We start from the raw sequence: 26956 nt of genomic DNA, 5'->3' as shown, positions 1-26956 counted from the left end.
TCCAAATATTTTTCTAAGGATTTCATTTTCAGATACTCTTAACTTATGTTCGCCTTTTAATGTAAAGGATCAAGTTTTACATGCATATAATACTACAGGCAAAGTTACTGTTTTGTATGTTTTAACTTTTAGTTTCTTAGATATTATATGATATTTGATATTATGTGTATGAACATTACAAATTATAATATATTGACAGCTCACAATACTAATGTTTAATATAATAGCCTACTAATGTGAAAGTACACAAACAATCTTCTTGCATTATAATGTTATGCACTGAATAATGTATTGTTTTCCCTTCTGTTACAGCATGTGAGTTTACTCCAATGTTCGGATCATGAGAATCCTTCCCTTGGTATGTACTGTGTAGTTAGATAAAAAAATCCAAATGGTTTTCTTTGGAAAGTTGTTAAAGTCTTATTGTGAAGACACGTCACTCCATGGATTCAAGTATATCACCAAGGATGACGTATCAATTGTTGAAAGGTAAGCTATAATGTATTTTTTATGATTAGTGCATGATTTATTACTCTGTGCACCTGACTGTGTATAGTTAAGTCTGTATAAAGCAATTCTGTGTTTCTCGTATTCATATTAAAATGTTCGGGGCGTAAGAGGTGACTTTCAACCTAGTACACCCAATAGTCAAACTCACAACCACGTAATACACCCAATTGTCAACCTCACTTCCACGTAGTACACCAAATTGTCAACCTCACTTCCACGTAGTACACCCAATTGTCAACCTCACTTCCACGTAGTGCACCCAGTTGTCAACCTCACTTTTACGTAGTACACCCAATTGTCAACTTCACTTCCACGTAGTACACACAAATGTCAACATCACATCCACGTAGTACACCCAATTGTCAATGTCACTTCCACGCAGTGCACACAATTGTCAACCTCACTTGCACGTAGTGCATCTAGTTGTCAACCTCACTTTTACGTAGTACACCCAGTTGTCAAACCTCACTTCCACGTAGTACACCCAATTGTCAACCTCAATTGCACGGAGTACTCCCAATTGTCAACCTCACTTGCTCGTAGTACTCCCAATTGTCAACGTCACTTCCACGTAGTACTCCCAATCGTCAACCTCACTTCCACGTAGTACACCCAATTGCCAACCTCACTTCCACGTAGTACACCCAATTGCCAACCTCACTTTCACGTAGTACATCCTGAACTGCATCTTATAGACTAACAAGGCTCTGTCGGCTGGACCTGCGTCCAGTATAATTCTTTGGAGGGCTGTGTGTGTGTTTTGTATTTTGTCCTTATATGTCGTATCATACCCTTAGGTATGAAGGATCTTAATGGGAATATAGCTCACTCATTCATTCATCCTTGATGGTAGAGCGAAGTGTAAGCCTGTACTGAGGGCTTGCTTGGCAGGCTAAGTCAGTAACACTGACTTTGTTCGCAGACCAAAACCGAAGAACGCTGTTCACTAACCCAAGCCAATCCAAAGAGTGATTCTTCTACCTGTCTCTTCTATTCCTCTACCAGTGGAGACTTCCTCCACGCCGATTCATCAAGTTTTGACTTCCTATATCTTAGCAAAATTACAAAATGTTTACCTGTGAGCAGTTTGCTACACCAGTATCCCAGGAAGACTCTTAAATGCCTAAGAAGAGGAACTGGCTGGTAGAATAAGTGAATGAACCTTGGTCAGATTGTAGCTTTTAGAAAATGTACAGACTTACGCTTTGTTACGATGTTCTGAGTGCCCCTTTACAGCCTCTAGCATTTAGCCTAGGTAAGAATATTTTAGTTTTCCGACTTTACAGTTCCGTTATATTCTAGTTATATGGTAAGGGGCTGGATCCCGTATAATGTGACTGCCTAAGTGTTGACGTACCCAAAATGTCAAATTCAATCACATTAAAAACCTTTCTGTTTTTATAAGAAATTTATTCATTTTTCAGTGTGTGCGTAAGTACACTCGCCACACACACACATATAGAGGGGGGAGAGAGAGAGTGTGTGTGGTTAACATATAGCGCTACGACGCCAGGGGTCTTGGGTTCGAATCCTGGCCTGGGCATGGATGTTTGTGAATGTCCATTCACCAATTTTCATCATAGCATCAATCCCCATCTTCGCAAATTAGCCCAAAGTAGCACAAAAAGTGAAATAAAATAAAGCAAATCAATCAATCAATCAATCAAAGTACCAAACTGGGGGGGCAAGAACAGTTTTTTTTTTTTTTTTGGTAGTCAAGGCTTAGCATTAAGAGGCCATAGTTCGTTGGAAAATTGAGGGAAGGGGCAACTGCCCCTAATCGCCGCCGGTGCCGACAATCGTTCATAACTCGTAGGGAGAATTCACAACAACGCGACAAGCGATACGTGTCGCTCGTGAACGAACCAATCATCAGCAACGTTTCAAACCGAATAGGCATGCGAAAACCCGCGTTCAATTGTTGAAATACTCAAACGACACGTGCCACCTGTCGCTTTGGTGTGAATTGCGGCACATGTCAATTGGGAACGAGCCAATCATCAGCAACGTTTCACAGTACAGGCCGCACAAGCCTTCGTTCTATTTGTGAAATCCTCAAGCGACGCGTGTCTCTTGTTGCTTCAGTGTCAAATATCCCTACGTCTGCGCATGTAAACTATACTCTGTCTCGACTATCTCTTAAAGAAGCGAACAAAACAAGTCACTGCGCAATTACTGACGCGAGACTGCTTCGATCTCCCCACTCAGTTTCCACCTCTTCTCTGCAACTATGCGCGGGCTTGCTCCTCAGATTCCGGGGAAAATATACAATAATAGAGTATATATGCGAGGGTCAATCCCCCCTTTTTTTCAGCCGAAATATTAGTGTGATTCAGGTTTTCTTGGAATAGCCCGGCGTTTAGTTTCGGCTGCTCCGCGGTACGGCGCTGCTGTCAGGTTACAAAAATGGCTGTAGTACTCAACACGTCCACCTCGTATGAGCAGCGTAGTGTTATTCGTTTTCTATGGAGCAAGAGACAAACGACACTCTCGCGTCTGCAAGCTGCCATCATGAGAAAGCGTCAAGGGATTCTCGATGTGGACAATGTGGTTATCCTCCACGATAACGCCAGGCCTCATGTGACAAACAGGACCATCGACAGACTTCAGTCATTCGAATTGGAGATTCTGGAGCATGCACCGTATAGTCCAGACCTCGCCCTCAGTGATTTCCACGTGTTTGGTCCACTGAAGAAAATCCTGGCAGGACAGAGGTTCATTTGAAACGACGAAGCAAAACCCGCTGTCCGGCGAGGGTTCAACCATCAACAGGCCGAATTCTACAAGAGTGACATCTCCAAATTAGTGGTGCGATGGGACAAATGCCTGAACCGCTGTGGTGACAATGTGGAAAAATAGTGCAAGGTACATAGAACAATTCCTATATTTTGATATCCCTGCATGCTTATTATTTCGGGTGAAAAAAATTAAGGCAAAGAATTTTCGATGTGCCCTCGTATATAATAGAGTGTATACAAATGTGTCTTCCTCCTGCAGGGTTGTGTGGGTGGTAGCCACCGCGGCTGGCCTCACGTTCTGCTTCTACCTGTGCCACGTGGTCTACGGAAGGTACCGACACACCCCTACCATCACCACCGTCGAGTCGACCCATTATTCAATCTCCAACGTGTTCTTCCCAGCTGTCACCTTCTGCAATATCAACAAAATACAAAACTCCAAAGCTCACCAGTTTGCGGATTCTTTGTAAGTTGCTTCGTACATTTTACTTAACCCTTTATTTTCACTCTTTGCTAGCTTTAACTAGAGCTCTCGCCATGAAAATAGTCCAGTCAAGGTCACGCCACCCACCTACAGTGTTGCCAACGAGCAACAATTTCAACCGACGAAATCATCCGCATTTGTACAACGCGCGAAGTTGCGACTGAGCAGATTAGAAGAAGTGTGGCAAACCTGGAGGGCCAGGGGTGTGGAGGATGCAAGGGGAAGCTCTGACCTTGACTGGACTGTTTCCGTGGAGAGAGCTATAGTGTTTTGACAGTTACTTTGTAGAAGTAAATTAATTACAATTACCGTTTTGATCATGTGATGTCAGTAACGCTTAGCTTTACAATAAATATATATAATACATTATTCCAATAATATGGGGCGTAAGGGCTGACCTGGTGTATGTTGTTGAACCTCATGTTCAAGTTTTCTTGTGGTTGTTTTAGTAATTTATTGTATATTTATCCATAATACGGTAAAACCTCGTTCATCCGCACTAATGGGGGAGGGGTGAATTGACCGGTTTAACGAAAGTCCGAATCAACTGGAATAACCTAAAGGAACAGTAGAAAGTGCATTAAAACTCCGTTTATAGCAACAAAACACGTTTATTATGGTGTATTTAAAGGGCATAGGCCTAAATACACTATACAGTACAGTACAAAGTCTACGGGAAACAGAATTTCATCAGTGGTTGACTGCCTTTTCTTTGGGAAGTTCTCCTGTTGAATTCTAGCCACATTTAAAACCTTGCATTCTGCTTTTTAAAAGCGAAGTCTGGCTTATTAGGATCCGGATCCGGATTAACGAGGTTTTACTGTACTCATGATCTACATCCATTGTCCAGCAATGGCGATAAACATAAATATTACAAGGACGACTGATTCGGTAAGATTACTACTTTCAATAGAGCACTGGCTTTGTATTGATAAACCTTGCAATTCATGAATGTCCATGCTAAGATGTCTAAATTGGATTAGGTTGGGTGTTTGGGGAGTCCATGTTATTGCTGATGTGCACGAGCAATGCACTAGGAACTAGTCTGGTCAGCACGACACACTATAAAACCCAAGTTCGAATGCTGGGTGTGTCATTCTGTTAGTCGAATCATCCACTTCATCGGTTCATCATTGCGGTTAAAACTAGAGAAAACGACGTAAAGTAACAACCGGGCCCCTTTATGAAGTGATTAGTCTATCGAGTTATGAGACCAGGGGTCCTGGGTTCGAGTCACGGCTTCGGCGTGATACGATATAAAGAATAGACGTAACTAGAAAGTAAAAACAGGAAACAAAATGTCAGGCTGTTCATTGAAAGAACAGTGATTTGTGGGGCACCCTGTATTTTTAATATCTGTTACTAAACATCTTTTCCTCACTTGTTTTGGTGATTAATAATTATTAGAATTCCGAACGTGAACACCTGCAAGAACATCAGAAATTGTAAATTAAAGATTGGTAAATATTTTGTAAAAAGGAGAAATTATGCTTCATTCTATGTGTTATTGTATTATTATTTCCATATACAAGGTTCATTCAATATATAACAGGAAATATGTTGTAGCAAATATTTATTACAACCACCAAAAGAACTACAGTACTATGTGTCCTCCCTAGTTCAATGCACCTAAGCCAGCGCATAAGGGCACTCACTGATTTCCCAGGGGGAAAAAATATTTATGGCGCGTGCGTAACCACTCATGCACCGCTGATTGGACCTCGTCATCATTCTGGAACCTCGATCCACTTAGCCCATCTTTCAGTGGGCCAAAGGTGTGGAAATCGGAAGGTGCGAGATCCGGCCAATATGGAGGGTGGGGTAAGCACTCAAGCTTTAGGTCCTGGATGGTATACAATGTGACACTGACAGTGTGTGGTCTCGCATTGTCATGGAGCAAAAGCACACCAGTGGACACCAGACCACGTCGTCTCTGCAGAATGGCTGGTTTCAGTCTTTCGCGCAAGAGGTTGGAGTAGGTGGTATTGTTTACATTATGATCTCTGGGCATGTAATGTTCAAGAATTTGCCCCTTTTGGTACCAAAACAAAGTTAACGTGACCTTTCCGGCACTCCGTCTAGCATGCACCTTCTTCGATCTGGGAGACGAAGGATGTCGCAATTCCATTGTTGTCCTCGTACGTTCTGGTTCATAGAAATGAACCCAACTTTCATCTCCAGTGACAATACGATGAAGAAATGCCTTACCGCCAGCTTCATAACGGCGCATAAGCTCCCTGCACACATCAACACGTCTCTCCTTCATTTTCGGTGTCAAACGTTTCGGAACCCACGTCTCGCACACTTTCCTGAACCTCAGTACGTCATGACTGACATGGTGGGCTGATCCTACACTTGTTTCCATCTGGGAAGCAATTTCACTGACTGTAATACGGCAGTTCTCCCGTTTCAAGTCCTAAACTTGAGAAATGTTGCTTTCCGTGACTGCAGTGACAGAGCGACCTGGACGAGGAGAATCTTTCAACACTGCCCTGTTTGAGCTTCCCAGCCCACTCGTACACTTGTGATTGACTCATACAGGTGTCACCGTACTGAACTGTCATGCGGCGATGCATTTCTTCACTCAACAAAAATCTCACGATACTTCGCTACTCCAGCTTGGAGCACTCTTGTAAGGGTGCCGCCATGTTGTGTAACTGTTTCCCAGCGTCCCGTGCGCGAGGCAGGCGTGCCAGCCCCAGCTATGAATAGCTTCCAGATGCCTTCACAAAATAACAAACACATAATAATCACGGTCGTATTTTAGATTTTTTATACCTTTCCGGTTATTTATTGAATGCACCTTGTACTTTAATATGCAATGCCTTGAAAATTATTATTAAGCAGACGAATGACTTGTACCATTCTTCCTGGCAGAAATTTCTCCCAAGGAGTTAACAAGTCGCAAGTTCTGAAGTTTCTTATGGAGCTCACAGACCTTATATATCCGGAAGATTTGAGCTTCGAGGCAAACACCGCTGTTCCGGAAGTGATCAGGGCGAACAACTACACGATGGAGGATGTCATGAGATTGGTGAGTCTATCTCTAGTAGTTGTTAGTGTAGAGGGGAGATATAGACAGGAAGAAAGAAGATCCAGATACGGAGATAGAAAGAATAGAGAGAAGAAAGATAGAAGCAGAGAGAGAAGGGGAAGAGTGATAGAAAGAGACGGAGAAAGAAATCGAGGAATAGAGATGGAAAAATGAGAAAGCCAACAACACGAAAACAAACACAGGAAGAGAGAGGGGGAGATAGAGAGGTAGAAGTACAGAAGGAAACAAAGAGAAGAGAAGAAGAGTATTGAAATACACTTAGAGAAAGAGGGGGAAAGAAGGGAATGAGTGCGAAGGAGGAGAGGGAGAGAGATATTAGGAAGCAGTGAGGGAAAATAGACAGGAAGTAGCAAGAAACACGCAGAGGAAGATAGATATAGAAGGAAAGAAGGAAAAGGCAAGTCAAATGAGAGTTGAAAGGTGCTTAGAGAGAGAGACAGAGGGGAAAGAGTGAGAAAGAGGTGAGATAAAGAGAAATGAACAGTGAGGGAAAATGAGAAAGCAAACAGTAAGAAACGTTCAGAAAGAGGGGCGAGACAGGTATTACTCTATACAGGCAATGCATGGGGCAAGGAAGCGCATAACGGTATAGAAGGGAGAAAGCGAGCAGGGCGGATAGGAGCAGTACATGCTCCAAAGGCTGCAGTCGTTTCCCCCTCCACACAACCGTTCCCTCACACGCGTTCATTGCTCGAGTCACTTCGAGACTTGGTTTCGCTAGCTAGGTTTTGAGATTCCGGGGACATTTTGTAAAAGAACAGAAGGAAACGAAGAGGAGGGAAAGAGAGGGCTGAAAGAACTGAGAGAGAGAGTATAGAAACAAGAACAAGGGATACAGAAAGGGGGAATAAAGAGAGGAGAAAAGAGTAAGAAAGAAGAAGAATAAACTGAAAGAAACAGACAAAGGGAAAGGAAAGAAGCGAAGAAGAGAAATATGAAGCAGGAAGGCACGTAGAGCAAAACAAAACAAAACAGACAGAAACATATATTCAGAGAAAGAAAGCAAAAACAAAGAGAGAACAGGTAGCTGTAGAATAGGAAAGTGGTGATAGATAGCGAAATGAAGGAGAGGTAGCAGTTAAGATAGAGAGTGGTGGAAGCAGAATGGAATAGTAAGAGTAAGAGACGGAACACAATAAAAGTAGAAAATAGAGTAAGGGAACATTGAGAAATAGATACATCAGGAAGAAGTTAGAGAGATCAGAAATATGGAAGTGTTGATTCAAAATGTTTTTTCTCTTCCAGCTGGTGCAGCCATGTGACGAACTGCTGGTGAGATGCAAATGGAAGAGCAAGCTGTTTAACTGCACTGAGAGGTTCAAGGTTACCAAAACAACTGAAGGTTTCTGCTGCTCCTTCAACTATTTAGCCCAAGTTGGAGACACTGACAGGTACGATTCTTTGGAGATCACAGCAAAAGCGATGTGAAATGTGACACCAACTACTCCAATCTCCGATATCTCAATTATTACAGCTTACATTTTAAACTGTAGGTCCAGTCCCGGCTATGTGAGCATAAAATATACATGGCATACATTTTTATGACAAAGTTTCACAATTTCGTAAACTTTCTCTGCCTGAAGAGGACTGGATTGATTGACTGATTTGCTTAATTTTACTTCGCTTTTTGTGCCACTTTTGGCTACTTTGCGAAGATGGGGATGAGTGATGATATGATGAAATTGATGAATGTAACACCCATGCTCAGGCCGGGATTCGAACCCGGGACCACTGCCGCCGTAGCGCAATGTAGTAACCACTCCGGAGCTACCTGAAAAGAAAAACAGAAAAACAAATAGCGTGCTTCTATTTCGTAGGCCAGAAAACAGGCGATGTGACAGCATTGGCGTTGTCAATGATCAGGCCCCTGATTTAAGTTGAATAGTGCAAATAATAACAATAATTATTATTATTATTATCATGTACATAATGTTATTATACAACAATAAAATGTAAATTAATAAAAATAATATATTTCGAATAAAATTTGTTTATTATTTTTATTTATTGTATAAATGGGGAGACTGCTACTCGATAAACCAGACGAGTATTAACTATTACAAGTCTCTTTCAAGAAACTGCTTTAAAAGTTTGGTGGAATTTTACTCGCAAGGTTTATATTGCGTGACCTCTAACGTAAAGCAATATATTTTGGAAACTGTGGAAATATTTATTGCTTGGATTGAATGGCAGAATGCGTCGTCGCCTTGTAATCAAGGGGTCCCGGGTTCGATACCCGGTGGAGACATATACTGGTTCGGATCCCACTCTAAACTGTAGGTCCAGTCCCGATTAGCCTTGCTGTGCACAAAGTGGACTTAAAAACACAAACTCAAAAGGCTGTTGCGTCTTTAGGTGTAGTAGTGGTGACCTTGGGGGGGGGGGGGGTGAAGTTCGTTTAACCCTTAACCACAGTCGTGAACATTTTGGGCACTAACACAGTCGTGCGGTCCACAGAACCTCTATGAAAAAAGGAATATAAATATATCAAGACTTATTTTAAAAGATGTGAATTTAATCATGTTGTATGCTTTGTTATTCACTGAACACAATTACACATTTTGAGAGCGAAACATTATTTTTTTAACTTATCGAAAATAGTATTTTGTTTATAATGTGAGTTTAAGGAAAACAAATTCACTAAGCCAAAATATATCTTAACTTAGTATTTAGGCACAGCTGATCAACGTGAATTTAGTCCTTAGTTATTGTTTAAAACTCATTCTTCATAACCACTGGTCCCTCTATGCAGTATATGCCACAAATAAAAAATCTGCAATTCTCTTGTCTATTGATCGTAATAAATCGTCGGTGATTTTAACTCCCAAACACAGTCGTGACGTCCGCGGGACAGCAGTATAGAAATAGAACACTACAGAAGCAGATAATGCAACATTTCCCTTCACGCTTTCACAGAACACTGAAGTTGAGGAAGGTACTACTGAAAGAGAGGTAGCCTCAAGGTCAAAATGAATGGAGGGGTAACAAGCAAACGGAACGCAGCGGTCCGTGGGACGTCACAACTGTAGTTGAGGGTTAGATTTAGAAATATAACTTATAGGTTAGTTAGTAAGTGACATATCTTCATATAACTATTCAATATTCGTGGGTGTATTTAGTCTATGTAAGTTGGTGGCAATAAAACAATAGAGAGGTAACCATCAATTCAATAACAAACATTTTCATTTTAGTAATTGCATACTATTTTTCATGCGTGAAGTAACAACGGTGGAGAATTTGCCAAACCTCAAAGGCTTACTGGTTCGGGGATGCATGTTGGACTGACGTTACTACTCGATCTACAAGTGGAAGAATACTTCGCAACATTGTTCTCATTCCCTGGACTTAAGGTACGTAAATATTTAATTGTTGCTTTCAAGACATTGTTTAACTCTGAGAATTATTACATTTTACGCAGGCTGCGATTTAAGAGGTAAGAAAGTCAAACTTGAAATGGAACGAGTACATCTGCATTGTTTAATAATGGGTACGTACATTGTTTGGTGTTTTGTTGTCAACAATAATTTACATTTAAGTAGGATCGCAAAACCTACCGTCTCCAAGATGTTTTATATATGTATAATGGGGGTAAGGGCGGCCGGAGCGTGGTGTTGATAACTTCATTTTCACGTGTGGCCGACATTTAGAGTTTTAGCCACTTTATGTACCTATAAGCTAATTGGGACTTGACTTGCTGTTTAAATCAAGATCTAAGCCAACATGTGCCTCCACTGGGTATCGATCCGGGGACCCCTTACCATTACGCCATAGAGATGCTATAAATGACCGATATTGTGAATGTCTGATACCCTATTTCCACCCTATGCCTTTCCTGGCACACTGAAATGTTCAGGGTTTAATATTTGCTTTTCCCTTGTCTATGTAGCTTCCACGATGTAGCGCAGCGCGCTACAAAATCAGGGGTCCCGGGTTCGAATCCTGGTTCAAAATCAACTTTTGTGTTCTTATTTTAATGATTTTAACAACAATTTTGATAGGAATTGTCTGGCTTTGTCCCCGCATAAAGCAGCTCTGAGGCTCATCCAGCCTCAAATCAATTGGCACCTGGAGACAACTCTTGGGGGTAAAGGCGGCCGGAGCGTGGTGCTGATCACAACATCCCCTAAATGCCATCATGGCATGGTGCTATATGAACTTGGAACTTTGCCTTACGTTTGATTCACTAAGATATGTGTTTTGAATTGTTCAACGAGGAAACATATGGGGGGTCATTCCATGTGAGAGCTCCCCTGTACTCAATCTTCAAAATTAAATGCAATGCTGTAACTTCATTCTATCTTCTGAGTGAACTATCTAAAATTGTCATTTGCATAAAAAATTGAAGTACAGGGTGTCCGGGCTTCAGGTATAGAAAAAGAACATGCTATAACTTTCGAATGAATTGATGGAAATGTGCAAGCAAATACTTGTTCGATAGGAAATATCTTCAAGATTTTATACCCAACATGGCAACACTGCAACTGCCACGGAGCGCGCTGCATGATGGGAAATCGCAAAACTGTTAGGTATACAAATAAAAAGAGCAGAATTTCATAAGCAGCCATGTTATGAATGAAATAATTTTCACGTTTCAAGCTACAAATAACGAAAGGAAACTATGTATGAACTGATCATAATCGTAGAAGAAAGCTGAAAGTGTTCATGTGCCAATAAAGAAAAACCTGCCTGTTTCCTTTCGAGTCTTGTCCCACTCGTAAATGGTTTTGCATGTGGGACGATCCACATTCCATTCCATTCTGACACGACGCTGAACACGTGTAACGGATTTCAATTCAGCTTGAATAACAAAGCAAGCAAGCGCTCCGATACCTAACGATTTTGCGATTTCCCATCATGCAGCGCGCAGCATGACAGTTGCAGTTTTGCCATGTTGGCTATAAAATATTGAAGATATTTCCTATCGAATGAGTATTTGCTTGCACATTTCTATCAATTCATTCGAAAGTTATAGCATGTTTGTTTACCTGAAGACCGGACACCCTGTATTATTCATAGCTAATTAAATTAGAAGGTAGAAGGAATTTTACATATTATTCGTTTATTTTAACTATTTAATTTACTTTTGTTTTCTATTGTTTCCCACCCGTGACACAAGAAACAATTAATTTCTACTTTAACTCTTATATTTCCCCCTCAACTCCAATAGAATATTCAAAGGCCAATTACAATCTCTTTGTCTTAAATAATTTGACAGTTCACAGAAATTAAAATAAACTTATTAAGTGAAGAGGCAATGTTTCGTCTGTCCTACCCGTGACACAAAATTGTTCAGTTGTAGCTACAAATCTGGAAAAGTATTTTAAAAATAGTTATGTTTAATCAACAGTGTTAAGTTTCATATTTCATTGCACAGAAACTGTAACAAAAATGTTGCTTAACTATCAGTAGAATAGGCATTTTAATATAAAAAGTAGCGTGTCCCACCCTTAACAATTGTTCCATGTAAAGTTCCTCATCTTTGCGATTAGCCAAAAGTGGAAGACAAGCAAATCAAAATAAACCTTGTGTGTGTGAGCGTATGTGCATATATAAGCCATGTGTATATATATATATATATATATATATATATATATATATATATATATATATATATATATATATATATGTGTGTGTGTGTGTGTGTGTGACTTTTCAGGTGTTTCTTCACTATCCATACGACTTTCCCGAAACCATGGCCGTCGAGAAGTTCATCGCTCCCAAGAAGGAGGTCTTCCTGGCAGTGGTCCCTTCGACTACCTACAGCCCTCCCCAACTGAAGGAGCTCAGCGTGGAGCAGAGGAACTGCTGGTTCGACGACGAGAAGAAGCTACGCACCACCAGCGTCTACAGCTACGCCACCTGCATCACAGAGTGCAAGATGGACGAGTTCCAAAGGATCTGCAACTGCATTCCATTCTACTATTCCAAAAATCGTGAGTGACTTTTCTTTCCGCTTCATTCTAGCTTTCAGCGCCAGTAGCGTCATTTTCTCCATTCGTAAGCATCAGGGGCAACTATTTTATCTCAGCTCTGGTAAGTTACACAATACAGTGCTCCATGATAAGTAACTTCAGTAAAAATTTTGAGTTTGAGATTCAATTGGTTTAAGAGATACAACACCCCAGCTGAACACGATTCCGATTACCTCCATCAGTTGCAGTACGCGGCCTTCCACTCCATTCTCTCACATACGCTGAGAGTTATTCAGCTGGGGTTTTCTTTACGAGCATGAAAAACCCAAGATCGAACAGTACTGATGTATACGCATTCATCCCCATAAAATGCCCTCAGTCTCAGATGAATGTCAATTTGTAGCACATTTTCTGCGGTTAGAAACTCGATTACAGCACCCTACTTCAGGCGCTCCACCGACATTGCAATAGTTATATGCTGCCATTTTCCTCGCAATAGTTCAGCACCCCCTGGCGATACAAGTTTGAAACCTTCAATGGAGAAGCGGGAAAGTCTTATAAGTGCAATGTATGGTTACTCAAAATCCAAAATGCGCTTACAAGGTAACCAAAAAAATTAAAGCATAGGAAGCTTTACTTTTCAGCACGCCCTCGTATATATACTTTATTGCAGAGCCATTTCAGGATTTTAATATTGTTGATAGACATACCAAATTACACTTTGCAGAATTTTAACACAAAATGTTAATAAGAAATGAAATTAGGCATACAATATTTAGTGCAAAATATTGATTTTTTTTCCCGAGTGTTGTATCTCTTAAGCCAATTGAATCTCAAACTCAAAATTTTTACTGGAGTTACTTATCATGGAGTACTGTATTGTGTACATATTTCAGATTTTTAAATAACTGCCCACCAGAGATATTTAACCCTGAACTTGGATTTTTTAACAAAATTTACATGTTTACGACCCTGTAGAAAAAAAAGGATTAAAGTCTCAAGCTTCAAATAATTTTGACACACACTATTGGTATAGAAGTATTTGCACAGAAAAATTCAAGTGCAAAACAAACTGCCTTCTACCTAAAACAAATGTACAAAAATGTCATTTTGAGTGATTAAAATATAAACTTTTGACCTTAAAATTTATTATGAAGAAATAATATTTATAAAATTACACACAAATATAATTATAGCCTATAATGTGGTTAACATCACAGATGTTGTCTCATTGTCGTAGGACTCTTACCAGAGCTGAGATAAAAAAGTTGCCGCTGATGCTTACGAATGCAGAAAATGACGCGCGCTATGATAAAATAATGCCCGTCATCTTCAAATCGGTGACAGTAAAAATAAAATAACAGTGGTTCTGAACTGTCAACATATGAGGCTCACACCACGCAAAAAATAAACTTTTCTAAAAATGGCCAAGCAACCATGTTGTATGACTTTATATGGATTGACCCAGACAGAGGAACAGAGAGAAAGACTGGGAGATTTGGGTGAGAAATGAAAAGCAATACAGACCAAGAAAGCAGAGAGAAGAGAGAAAGTGAGTAAAAGATAAAGATGAGAAATGAAGAAGGAAAATAGACAATGAAAGTAGAGAAAGAGAGAGTGAGGGGTGGATTAGGATTTAATTACTCCGAAATGAGACAAACACACAAGCAGAGAGAGGGGGAAGGAAGGGAGTGATAGATACTAAGATTTGGGAGAGAAATGAAGAAGCAATACAGACCACGAAAGAAGAAAGTGAGTGAAATGTAAAGATGAGAAATGAAGATGAAAAACAGACAATGGAAGTACAGAGACAGAGAGAGAGAGAGAGAGTGGGTGGGTGAAAGATAAGGATAACAGATAAACAAGCAAAACAAACCATGAAAGACGAGGGAAATGGGAAGAAAGAGACACTGAGGGATTAGGATGAAAAATGAAGCAACATAGTCTCAGAAAGCAGACACACACACACACACACACACACACACACACACACACACACACACACACACACACACAGACGGACAGACAGACAGAGATAGAGTGAGACAGAGACTGTAAGTTTTAGATGAGAAATTAAGAAGCAATACAGACTAAGAAAGAATAGAGAGTGAGTGAATGAGAGAGATGTGTGTATATAAGAAATAAGAAAGCAAAACAGACTATAAAAGCAAAGAGAGATGAGGGAATGAAAAGGGGAGTAAGGAATTAGGATGAAAAATGAAGCAACACAGACAGACCAATAATGCAGATTGAGAGAGGAAGAGAAGGAGATATTAAAATAAGAAAGAGAAGGAAATATTGAAGTAAGGAAGAGAAGGAAATATTGAAATAAGGAAGAGAAATAGAGAAGAAACACAGACTGAGAAATCAGAGAGAAGAAACGAGCCAAAATGAATGTTCATGTCTTTTCTCTGGTGTCCAATGCTTCAGGCTCTCGATTAGGAGCACAGCTAGATGAAACAATTCTTATCTTTGAGAGGAAACATTTCGAAGCAATAGAGACTTCGTGGAGTAAGAACCTCTTTCATTGTTGTAAAATTTGATCTCTGTCACATTTCTTTTCCTTTTCTCACACACACTCTCACCGGTACTTTCCATTCTTCATCCTTCTTTCTCTTTCGTCACTCCGCCTTTCTCCCTATCTCTTTACATCCTCGCTCAATCTGTCTTTCCCTCTTCTTCTCTATCACACACACTTTGTACAGCAGAGAGGCAGCTTCTTTATTCCAGGGTTTGGATCAAAGAAAGGTCTTATCAACTGTTTTTGATCTGTAAACCTCGAGCTTAATTTTGTTCTAGAAATGTTGAAATTTTCACTAACTAGTAACAACACCATTAAGCCTTTTTTCCATGATAACCAAAAATCCAATATGCTGACCAAGGCAGATTTTATTTTATTATAAAACATAAACTAAACGTAACGTTTCAACCTTCTAGCAAGGTCTTCTTCAGACTCTGCACCATGTACAAATGTAACAAGATACAAAAGAGTTCAACCACATTCTCTTTCAGGTGAAAGTACAGTTGACAAGGGAAAGCCACCTGCTAGATTGTTCCAGAACTACTTTCTAATAGTCTGTAGGGCAGTTTTTGTGTATATATTTTGTCCTGTTTTGTACCTTGTTACATTTGTACTTGGTACAGAGTCTGAAGAAGACCTTGCTAGAAGGTTGAAACGTTACGTTTAGTTTATGTTTTATAATAAAATAACTTTCTGCCTTGGCCAGCATATTGAGTTTTTCATATCATGGAAACAAGGCTTAATGGTGTTATAAATAAAATAAGTTACAAAACAGGAAGATATAAATACACAAAAATCATTCCCTTCCAGACACAAGAATATTATAAAGTTGTTTATCTGGAACATTCTTTTCTAGGTGTTCCAGCAGGTGGCCTTCTCCTGTCAACTGTTGTTTCACCTGACAGGCGATTTAGATAAGCATTTTCTTTCATCTGGAAAGTGGTTGGACTCCTTATCTCACGCTCTTTTTGCTTATTCTTTCTTACTTCATTCTTCTTCCTTCTTTTCTCCTCCTAGTAAGTAACTAGTAACATAATTTTCTTCATTTTTCAGGAAATGATAACGTGTGCACTCTGGAACATGTTCCATGCCTAGCCAAAAATGTTTGTAAGTATAATTCGTTTCCTTATCTATTGTTTGGGGCCTCGGGTTCGATTCCCGGTGGAGGCAGATAGTGGTTAGGGTCCCTCTTTAAACTGCAAATCAAATTCAGATTACCCTTACTGTGCATAAAGTGGACTTGAAACATCAAATAAATCAATTGCCTATGGTTTAAATTCCTCATAAAACCTAGACCTACATTTTATATGGAAAGTTACCATTGCTATTAGGAATGATCCTATAGTGATGTCCAGTGGCGGCGTTTGGGTTCGAAAACTAGGGGGCAAGGTACTAAACCGTGGGGGCAAACACAGTTTACTTTCCCTCGTAGATAAGTTTTCGCATGGTGAGGGGGGGGGGGCAAAAGTGGCAAAAAGTGGAGGGGCAACTGCCCCCCTCGCCCCCCTAATCACCGCCACTTCTGATGCCGATGTATCGATATCGGAAAGTTGGATTTTATTACAGATACCAGCCGATACTTTTATGGCGTTTTTCATTGAGGTTCGCAAAAATACCGTGCCACACTTTAGTGGATTCTTATTATCCTGTAAGTTATGCAAAGTTCGAAGTTTCCATTGAATGTTGCATAACTTACAGGATAATACGATTCCACTAAAGTGTGGCACGGTATTATTGAGAACCCTCGAGCAATGAAAAACGCCATAAAAGTATCGGCTGGTATCGTTAATAAAATGCAACATATACTTTCCTATACCGATACATCGGCATCAGCAGTGGCGTTGATTAGCGAAGGGGCGAGGGGGCATTTGCCCCTCCACTTTTTGCCACTTTTTGTAATCACATAACGTATGTTTATATTCTGATGTAATTTTTTAATATTTTAAAACAAAACTCTGGTAAATTGATGCATATAAATGGAGTGGGATATTTACCCACTAATATTAATTAATATTTTGAACAACTTTTAATTGTCAGAATGTTCAAGCAACGGCAGTGGCGGCGATTGGTAACAAAACCAGGGGTCAAGGTGCCAAAACTAGGGGGGCAAAGACAGTATATTTCCCTTTGTAGATAAGGTATAGCTTAGTGCGGGGGCAAACCCCCCCTTTTTGTTCAGTAAAATTACCACCATGTCGCAAACTCGTCAAAATCGCATAGAAATGGTGCTGCTGAGTGGTGGCCTCAGGGTGAGTGTGGACTTCCGCAATGCCCAGCATACAGATTTGCCACAAACATCACAAGAAGATGTGAACCAAATTCAGGGAGAACACCTCGATTAAGAAATGAGACGTGACATTGATACACGGCTTTCGCACAAACGACAAACACAATGCGGGTCAGAAAAGTATCATACGTATTCGGGGTTCCGACAATTATCAAATGTCCCGAACGAAGGGACATGTTTTTGAAATTGAACGGGCCTGCGTTACATAATGCAAGTACAAATAAGGACGGAGATACGGATTGACATTGTAATAATGTTGAACAAAACAAAGTTCAGACTGCCCTATGACGGCTGCGGGCTCGCTGCCACGGCAGTCCTGCTATCGTACCACATGGTTATTTCCGAAACGACCCTGGTAGTGTTGACAAGTGAGTCGTGCGAAAACCGCGTATCAATGGCACTTCTCGTCTCTTATTCGAGGTGGTCTCCCTGAATTTGGTCCACATCTTCTTGTGATGTCTGTGGCAAATCTGGATGCTGGGCAATGCGGACGCCCACACTCACTCTGAGGCCACCACTCAGCAGCACCATTCTATGCGATCTTGACGAGTTTGTGACATGCTGATTCACCTGGAACAAGGATAACAACCTGCCATTAAATTGCTGACAATCCTACTTCGGTCAATACTAACTTTCTTCAGAATGCAGTTATGTAGAAAACAACTTCTGTTTCGTATTTCTGAGCCAATTCTAGCCTGAAATCATGTATTACATGACCCTCTTTCCATTTCAAGAACATTTGCCGAATCCAAGATGGCGGACTTCAAGATGGCGACTGGGCCCCTTAACCACATTTACATCCCTGACGTCAGAACTGCCGTAAACTTCGCGTTTCAGAACTATTCGCTGTGGTACTTTCAGCTTCCCCATCCTGTATAGTTATAATACGGTTATGCTCTACACAGTGCCTTACATCATGCCATGAAAACACACAGGTTTCCTCACATTCTCGATGTCAGCCATAGTTGAAAAATCAGAACAAGGCTGGTGGAGGTGAGTGACGAATAGAAGAAAGTTATGAAGATTCGCCCACAAAGAAACACCGATGCTCTTACCAGGACTCGAACCAGGAACCTGTGATGGCGAAATTGTGAGCTTACCATCACGTGGATTGTGCTCTTAAAAATATTTATTTATATTCCCACTGCAATCTAATGACCAATGCTCATAAACAAATATCAAGTTAAAATTTACATGTGTTAAAAAAAACTGCACACTATTACATGTAAAATTTATACATAAGTATGGTATGACCACTGACGGCATTTAAAGTCAACTTCATCGTTAATTTAAATGTTACTCACTAACAAGACTTTGACGCTTAAACCCACAGGCAGTACAATCCTGTGTTAGACTTGCGATGTGTTGACCACGCAGTGATGAATTCAGGGGGTGACCCGGCGAGGGCTGAGAATTCCCTCCGAAAATAGAAAACTGCAGACTTTCAATAACCTTTTAGAACATTCGTACAATATCTAAGAAATTCACAACCATATTCACTTTGGATTTATTTCATTTACTTTAACATAAAATGTACTTTCCTGGTTGTTTTCGTAATAATGAACAAATTTAAAGAATTCAAGTTATCGTCCACCATTGAAACGCAACAATGAACACATGTAGCCTACAGTGGCAAGGTTTGTAAAATGTAAGTTTCTATTCTATTGTTGTAACGACTTTCAACGTCTTGCAGGTATTTAAAAGTTAGTCAGGCAACTGTTGTGGAATAGTGATGTGTTTGTGCAGTCTTATCGATAGTATTTTTTAATAGTGTTATAATTTGGTGCCTGTCAGAGCCGCAGCCACGAATTTTTGTCTGGAGTGGGCAAGTACAAGGATAAACGTACCACTATAATAACAACAACAATATTGACTTTAGTATTGTTATTACTAGTGATAGTAGTAGTAGTATTAAATACGTTATTATCCTCATAAATTACCCAAAAAGGGGATTTGAAGTTTGTGCTAAAGCATTTGTTTGGAACAAACGATTTGAAATATTTTTTCAACACTGTCAATTGCACATTAGCTAATAATGGAAAACAAGCACACAAACTGTATTTTTGAATGGCAGAAAATGAATGATAAATTGCATTCCGAAGATGATTCTTTTTCATGTACAAGATATGTGTTACAATATGCAACATGGAGCGACATACATATATGCAACATGCTAACACTAAATTGTATACCGGTACCCTATATAACACATATTATTTAAATACATTACATTACAGAAAACAATAATAATAGGAGCAAGGTGAGCAAGAAAATTTTATATCGAATTCTTCCAATTGAAAACAATATTGATTTAATAGGGTGCAAATAAATTTACTTGACACTTCACTTTTACAACATTTATTCATTTAGATCGCTTGGCATCCTTGGCAAACTCCAGCCGCTCCCTAGATACGGCTCTGAACTTGACGAAACTGAGAAAAGTAGGTATTACGAACAAAGCGAGCAACAATATTTTACGAAATTTAATTTTTATTTGCATAATATTAGAAATCGAGTGGGGTTATTGCTCCTCTGTGCCCCCCTGCAGGTGCACATGGCCGTCAATGTTTGACCCCCTTGCCCCCCTAGAATTGACTTCCGTCGATGGTTGGGGTACACCCCCCCGGAACGTTTGATAGTCCCCCGGAGGAAAGTGACTGGATTCAACACTGTGAGTAAAATGAACCATATGAATCAAGTAATTAATGCATAAATGATTATTAAGTGATTAAGTAATATGTAAGATTGTGAAAGGAATTTCCTTGATTTTCTTATTTCACTTAATATTCTGCCACTATTAATACTGTAAAATTCCAACAATTTGAGTTTAAGTATTGGACATTTATGGCGCCATTTCAGATTCGTTCCGCCATTTTGCGAGCACGCACAGCGACGCTGACGAAGCTGAGAGGCAAGGAATGCACTGCGACTGTTTTCCTCCATGTTCGTACATGTCGTACTCAGTGGACTCCGACATCAATGATTTTACTCAGAGCCCTTACGACAGAGCAGAAATCCTGTAAGTATAATGGTGACATTTAAGTTATAAATAAGCATAATAATGGGATGTAAGACGGGAGGGGGTCAGGGGGCCTGAGCTTTCGGAAGTTACTCAAGTGTCTTTCTCCCATGCTTGTGTTACCCTCTGGAAATGGCAGTTCTGGCATGCTAATGACGCTGTGGCGCCTGAATCTGTAGCAAAAATAGAATTATCTTGTTCGTGGGTGTTGCCTCCTCGCTTGTGCTTGGCGTCCCTTCGTTACTAACTTCTGATGTGCATTGCACAGTGGTTCAGATCCAACTTTAATCTGTAGGTCCATTCCCTATTAGGCTATCTGTGAATGAAGTGGTCTTAAAACCCAACTCAAACAAACTACTGTCTACTCTGCTGCTATCGTGTGCGTGCGTGCGTGTGGGTGTGTGCATACAGGGTGATTCAAAAATCCAGTCTCATAGGACAACTCCGTTGTTGGTAGGGACTTCTCAAACGGTCCCGGGTTCAATACCTGGTGGAGGCACATAGTGTTTCGAATCTGTATTTAAACTGTAAGTCCAGACTCGATAAGCCTCTATGCGCATAAAGTTGATTGATTGATTAATTAATTTGGTGTTTTAAGTCCACTTTATGCACAGTAAAGCTAATCGGGACTGGACGTACAGTTTAAAGTGGGATCCGAACCACTTGTACCTCCACCGGGTATCGAACCCGGGACCCCGCATAAAGTTGACTTAAAATACAAAAACTAAAACCAACTCATTTATTAGTACACGTGGTAAAAAATGGAAAAGTTGTTGGAAATATGTAGATTTCAATCCAAAGAAGTGCTTGAATTTTCAATTTAAAATCCACCATTGAGGCTGTACCTTGGTATGAGCATCATTGGTAGCCAAACATGCAGATTCCACATTATTCGTCTAGAATACCGTACACCATCGAAAAACCGTACTGATTGATTGATTTGGTTAATTTTACTTAGCTCTTCTGTCACTTTTGGCTAATTAGGAAGATAAGAAATTTAATTGTACTGGATAAGTTAACTGCTGACGATAATTGCAGGCAAAGTAAAAACAAAACGGTGTAACTCTATGGGGCAACTGCACTGAATTGAGTTAGTACTTTAGATGGTAAAACACAAAATGCATTCGCTCATATATGACATGTTTGTTTATGAGTAAGACAGATTAACAAGTGTGTCACTCAGAGGCGCAAACATAAAATACATTTTGGGTGCCAAGGTAGGCATAAACAATATGTTATATGTGTAAATATAAAATGTGTCCCTCTACGTGAATTTGGGAGGGGACAGAAGGTGTCTAGTCTAGTTTATGTACTAAACCTAATTGTGACTTGATCCTCACTGTACTATAATAGAGAGAATTCCCAAGCAACTTGTACAGCCACGGCCACTTCTAAGTTGTACCGATTGTATTGAGTTTGAATGGAATTATTACAAGTCAGAACTGTCCGTGACTGTACTTAGGGATTTAAGGGCTTACCCTCTAGGACAGTAGAAGCAATGAACAGCAGCAAGATGGCCTCACAGAGTCACGGAATACAGAAGAACTGAGGAACCCATTCTCAGGAGGGTTTTTCTGGTATTGCCCTTGTCTTCATCCTCAATCCAGCTGAGAGAGCTTTCAACCTTGTGGATAATTACGTGAACTGTCTATTCTGGGCGAGAACTGGTTTTTCAGGTCATGGTGAAGGTTTTGTGGTTAGTAGACCTTCGATGCGTATCACTAGGGTCAGTCCCAGAATATTCAAGGCCAAGGTCTTGCTTACACTAAGCCACCACAACTTCCTGTAGGCTACCTTGTCTGTAACCTTGCCCTTGATATCATGGGGGGACTTGATTGAATTATTCGTGCTGAGGATGTGACAAGTGTGTGTGTGTGTTTGACGTGTGTTCCCGCTTCCCGAGTCTTTCATACTTTACTTCCTTTTTGAGTCAACGCCCTATTATATAAGTTGCTGAGAACTACTCGTTACAACGGGAACACTACAGAAGGCTAACAACGTGTTCACATTTTCTACTCCTACATTTTAGCCGTGTCTGTCTATTTCAGTATTAATGTTATAGGAATGCACATGACGTGCAAAAATGAAATTAACTTTCCTGTGTGTATGTAATGAAAGTTTTATAAAGAAATATAATGGAGAGTCGTCCAAAAAAGGGGACACCAACATTAATGAGAAAAAAAAGTGTAGAACTTTTCTGAGTAGTTCCTAGACTATCAGGAAAGAAGGTTGTTTGTGTAAAAATGACATTAGAGGAGGCAATGTCCCCGTTTTGGACAACCGTTATCATAAAATGTGGTACTCATATGAAACAATGTCAATTCAATGTCTAATGCAAAATGATTTTAATACATTTTCACTGCCCTGCATGTTTGAAAACAAACTCGAACGTTTTCAAATTAATAGGTGGTTCCGGAAGTATTTTGAATGCTCATCACACACATGACATCCATTTCTCCCATCACGTCATGATTTTTCATAATTTTACAATGAAAATTCTCATATTCGCCATTCCATTACACATATTACAGAACGCAACAAAGGAGATTTATACAAGTTATATTTAGGTTGTTTACAAATCAATAGGCGATTCTGGGAATATTTTTAATGCTGATCACGGAAATGACATCAATTTTTTCCCGTCGGGTCAGCATTTTTCCCTAAGTCAGGATTTTTCTCTACGTCACTAAGTTCAATCAACCCACGATATTATAACATTGAGTTTTGGATATTTTGAAAAGGAAAATGTTTTGAGGGATTTCGAAAATAAAACTTACGTTTTCAAAGTTCACAATTTTCGTGCCAATGTATCTTGTGAAGGTAGAACGAGGTTCAAATGTAGGGTAAAATCGGGTAGCCCCGGACATCGGGTACCATCGGACAGTGTGAGTTCCGAAACAGCGGTATGAGCTAGCAACACTGTATCAGCAGAAAAAGAAAGGACTTTGTTCTACCCTGCACGTGCAAGTAGTAGGAGTTGGTCGGTGAAGAATAGCGGACGTACTGCAAGCCGCTCCGTTTCTGCGTATGCGGTGTTCGTCCCGAAGTAACTTAAGGAAGGTCATTGCTATTATAAAGGTAAGTAAATGAAACACATATAGTTGTCAGTGAACTGGTTACGGTTTGAACAAATCGTGTGTGAAACCGCAAGTATATATTTGACTGTGTGATAGTATGAGGCATGTTATTGTCGAATGGTACGTGTCGGGTAGCGCCGGACAGGCAATTGGAGGGTAACACCGGACAAAATGTAGCCGTTCTTGAAACTGTGTGATAGCGTTCCAGTTCTGCTACTTGTTGACGGACATTGCAGTCATAAGGATTTGAAAGTGATCCAATATGCGAGGGATCACAGTATTCATATGCTCAGTACTCCTCCACATACCAGGCACAATACTCAGCCCCTTGACAGGTCTTTTATGAAACCGTTTAAAGGAGCATACAATGAAGTTTGTTCGATGTGGATGCGCAAGAATGCTGGAGTAAATATAACCGTTTATGATGTAGCACACCTTGTTGCAGAGGCATACCGTAAGGTGTGTCGCATGGGCATTGCTCTCAATGGATTTTCGTGCACTGGAATATATCCATTCAACCGTAATATATTTACAGACATTGACTACCTGCCCGCAAACGTGACTCGCGTTGAAAGATGTTACACTCCGCAAACCTGTGAAGACCCAGAACCTTCAACTTCAGCAGCGGTGGAGGCAACGAGGGCTGCTTCTTCTCCGTCGTCTGCAGTGGATCCACGTTCTCTACATGTCACCGAGGAACCTGAATCTCCTCGTCCATCAACTAGCAAAGGGCTCTCCATTATTGAAAAGTTATCACCATTACCAGAAAATCGTAAGGGAAGTTTAGCGTCACGAACAAGAAGAACTGCAGTGAGTGAGATACTAACATCTTCACCATATAAGAAGCAACTTGAAAGAAAGGAGACCTCAACACATGTACTAGCAAAGAAAGGACGCAAGAAGCTAATGGGCCACGATCAGCTTGCTTGTGACAATAACAAAGAGGACATACCACCAGACGAACAGGATAGCACAACTGAATGCATCATTTGCTGTGAAACGTTCAATGAAGGCTGGATTCAGTGTCAATCCTGCGATGGCTGGGCCCATGACAACTGCACCGATATCGAATCAACTGATATCCATTACACATGTGATCACTGTAAACTTCCTGGGTAGGTGTTCTTATTGTTCCTTCCAAGTGTATAATATGATTTTTTTCAATTATCTTAAGTGTCCGGTGGTACCCGCCAATATGTGAAAATATGTAAAATGTAGCGATCTGTATTGTCACTTGTTTATGTACTTCTTTTTGTATTTCTTTCGATAACTTTGCTTTGTCAATAAAGATTACATTCCAAATAAATATTTCAGGCTTGTTTTAAAACAATTTTGCATCTTCTTACCAAGAAGCACATCACTGTGTGAACATGTCCGGGGCTACCCCATTTTCCCCTATACAATTCTATGTGCATCTACAGTTTAAAATTGGAGAATTTGTATTGTGGAAATCCTATATTTTAGCACAATCTGAACAGAGCCATCTATTCGGACAATGATGAAACTACACATTTAATTGTGAAATTAAGGCAGTTAATACATTGCTGTTTTCTGAAAAAAATAGACGTGATGGGTAGAAATGGATTTCATTTTTGGAATCAGCATGCTGAAAGTATTCAGAGATAACAGTCATCTGCGAGACATCCAAACTATGCATCCCTGTGTAATTGAAATTACATTATTTTCAAAAAGTCAAAGAGAGTATTGTTTTTTAATTGTTTTCTTTTACAGAGATGGAATCAACCTTAAGAACCACGCCATGGTTCATGTTTTCTATCGAGATATATCAGTCATTAAATATAGAAGAGATGCGATAATAACGTGGGATAATTTGATGGGTATGTATTCAAGGCAGTTTTTAAACTTGATTAGAATTTGTACAAAATATTCATTCAGAAATTTTACTTAGACACATGCATATGTCAGGAACATAATTTTCATGGTGAGGTATATCGACTTTATTTTCAAAATAATGATTTTTTTTTCATTTTCAGCTTCCTTTGGAGGAATTTTCGGGCTCTGCCTTGGCGGCAGTTTGCTCAGTCTCTTTGAACTTCCATACTTCTTCTTTCTTCGCCTGGTGTCCTTCCTTAAGCGAAGGAAAAGGAGAAAGCAGATGGTTATACCAGCTACCATTCTTGGGGAGTACAAGGCAACATTATGCAAAAGACGACAGGCAAATCTTGACCAAACTTGCATACGGTGATTTGTCTCTGAAAACTATGACTTTCCAAGATTGTTATGTGGTGTCCTTTGGGCTGGAAATTTTAGTATAGTATTTTCTGCACTGACTGTGTTGATGATATGGTCGTCATCAGGAAGAATCGTGACTCAGTGACATGTTAGAAAATGCTTTTATGCATTCTTACCAGTGATATGAACGATTGTACCGTACCCTCTCTAAACGTATATTTTATACACGTAATCTATATAAACAATATGGAGAAAGGTGATGACTTAGGAAAGGAAAAACAAAATTATACTACGTATCAGTTACAGATGTGTAAGAATAACCTTGCGTACTCTTCTTTACAATTGCGAACAATTTCTAACCGAGGATAAAACGCAACATAGGAAATATTCTAGTATTACATGGGGAAAAGACTATACTGCCATCTGTTGTTTTTTTATGTAATTAAGCATTTTTCACAGTTGATATAAAGACAAGAGAGGAATTGTGTTGTAAATATAATGTAGATTAGATTGTCTACGTAGTCTATGTAAACTCATATACGCGTATATTACGTATAGATAACGCATGTGGACGTAATTAGTGTACGGCACATCACTGATTTTTCCGCTGGTAATCAGAGCTACACTTGACTAGAAGAGATTTCCATTAATGTGGAAAGATTAAAGATTCTACCCGAAACTGACAAGTGATACTTCACCGCAGCTTCACACCAGAAATGATACTTCACCACAAACTTCACACCAGAAGTGATACTGAACTTCTACCACGAGGACTCACCAACTTATTTGACAAAGACTGTGTTGATCTATTAGATTTTAATGCACATCGCTGTTCGTGCGATAAATTATACAATGCAGTGGCCATTAAGAAATGCTATATTTCAGTTTGGTAAAGTTACGTCAGTCAATTTTGCATATTGTAGCAACACACAGCACGAGTGGCTCGAGCGCAAAGAACCGGGTTGGAATTCTACCGCTGTCGTCTGCTTCAGAAGGCAGGAAGGGTCACATGAACCAATCACATAGCCCTCTGCCCCATACGCTGGCGTACGAGAGAGCATTTGGGCGCGTGCTGTAGAGATCCAAGCTTTCCCTCCAGAAAGGCAGCAAGGAATATAGGGTCCTTTACGCCGAACCTGCTCGGCGTCCGGCCAGGAAAG

The 26956-nt window shown here is 40.0% G+C and overlaps 1 protein-coding gene across 1 annotated transcript; it reads left to right on the top strand.

Moving 5' to 3' along the window:
* Nucleotides 1-391: 391 nt before the first annotated feature.
* On the top strand, nucleotides 392-25866 carry LOC145981439 (sodium channel protein Nach-like). Its single transcript, XM_083114672.1, has 10 exons — nucleotides 392-489; nucleotides 3508-3714; nucleotides 6610-6766; nucleotides 8033-8178; nucleotides 10008-10137; nucleotides 12444-12720; nucleotides 16274-16327; nucleotides 20367-20526; nucleotides 25335-25441; nucleotides 25598-25866. Exons 1-10 carry the CDS (start codon nucleotides 392-394, stop codon nucleotides 25807-25809), a joined length of 1548 nt encoding a protein of 515 aa, XP_082970798.1. The 3' UTR covers nucleotides 25810-25866.
* Nucleotides 25867-26956: the final 1090 nt, after the last annotated feature.

The sequence above is a fragment of the Lepisma saccharinum genome, chromosome 29 (assembly GCF_977018435.1).
Source record: "Lepisma saccharinum chromosome 29, izLepSacc3.1, whole genome shotgun sequence".
NCBI lineage: Eukaryota > Metazoa > Arthropoda > Insecta > Zygentoma > Lepismatidae > Lepisma > Lepisma saccharinum.
The sequence above is the reverse complement of the archived record's forward strand: the minus strand, read 5'-3'. Positions and strand labels throughout refer to the sequence as shown.

Excerpts from the sequence above, each read along its gene's own strand:
- LOC145981439 (XM_083114672.1), top strand. The coding sequence starts at position 392 with ATGGTTTTCTTTGGAAAGTTGTTAAAGTCTTATTGTGAAGACACGTCA. Across the intron at positions 12,721-16,273 it reads ATTCTACTATTCCAAAAATC|GAAATGATAACGTGTGCACT; the intron begins GTGAGTGACTTT and ends TTCATTTTTCAG. Across the intron at positions 20,527-25,334 it reads TACGACAGAGCAGAAATCCT|AGATGGAATCAACCTTAAGA; the intron begins GTAAGTATAATG and ends TTTCTTTTACAG.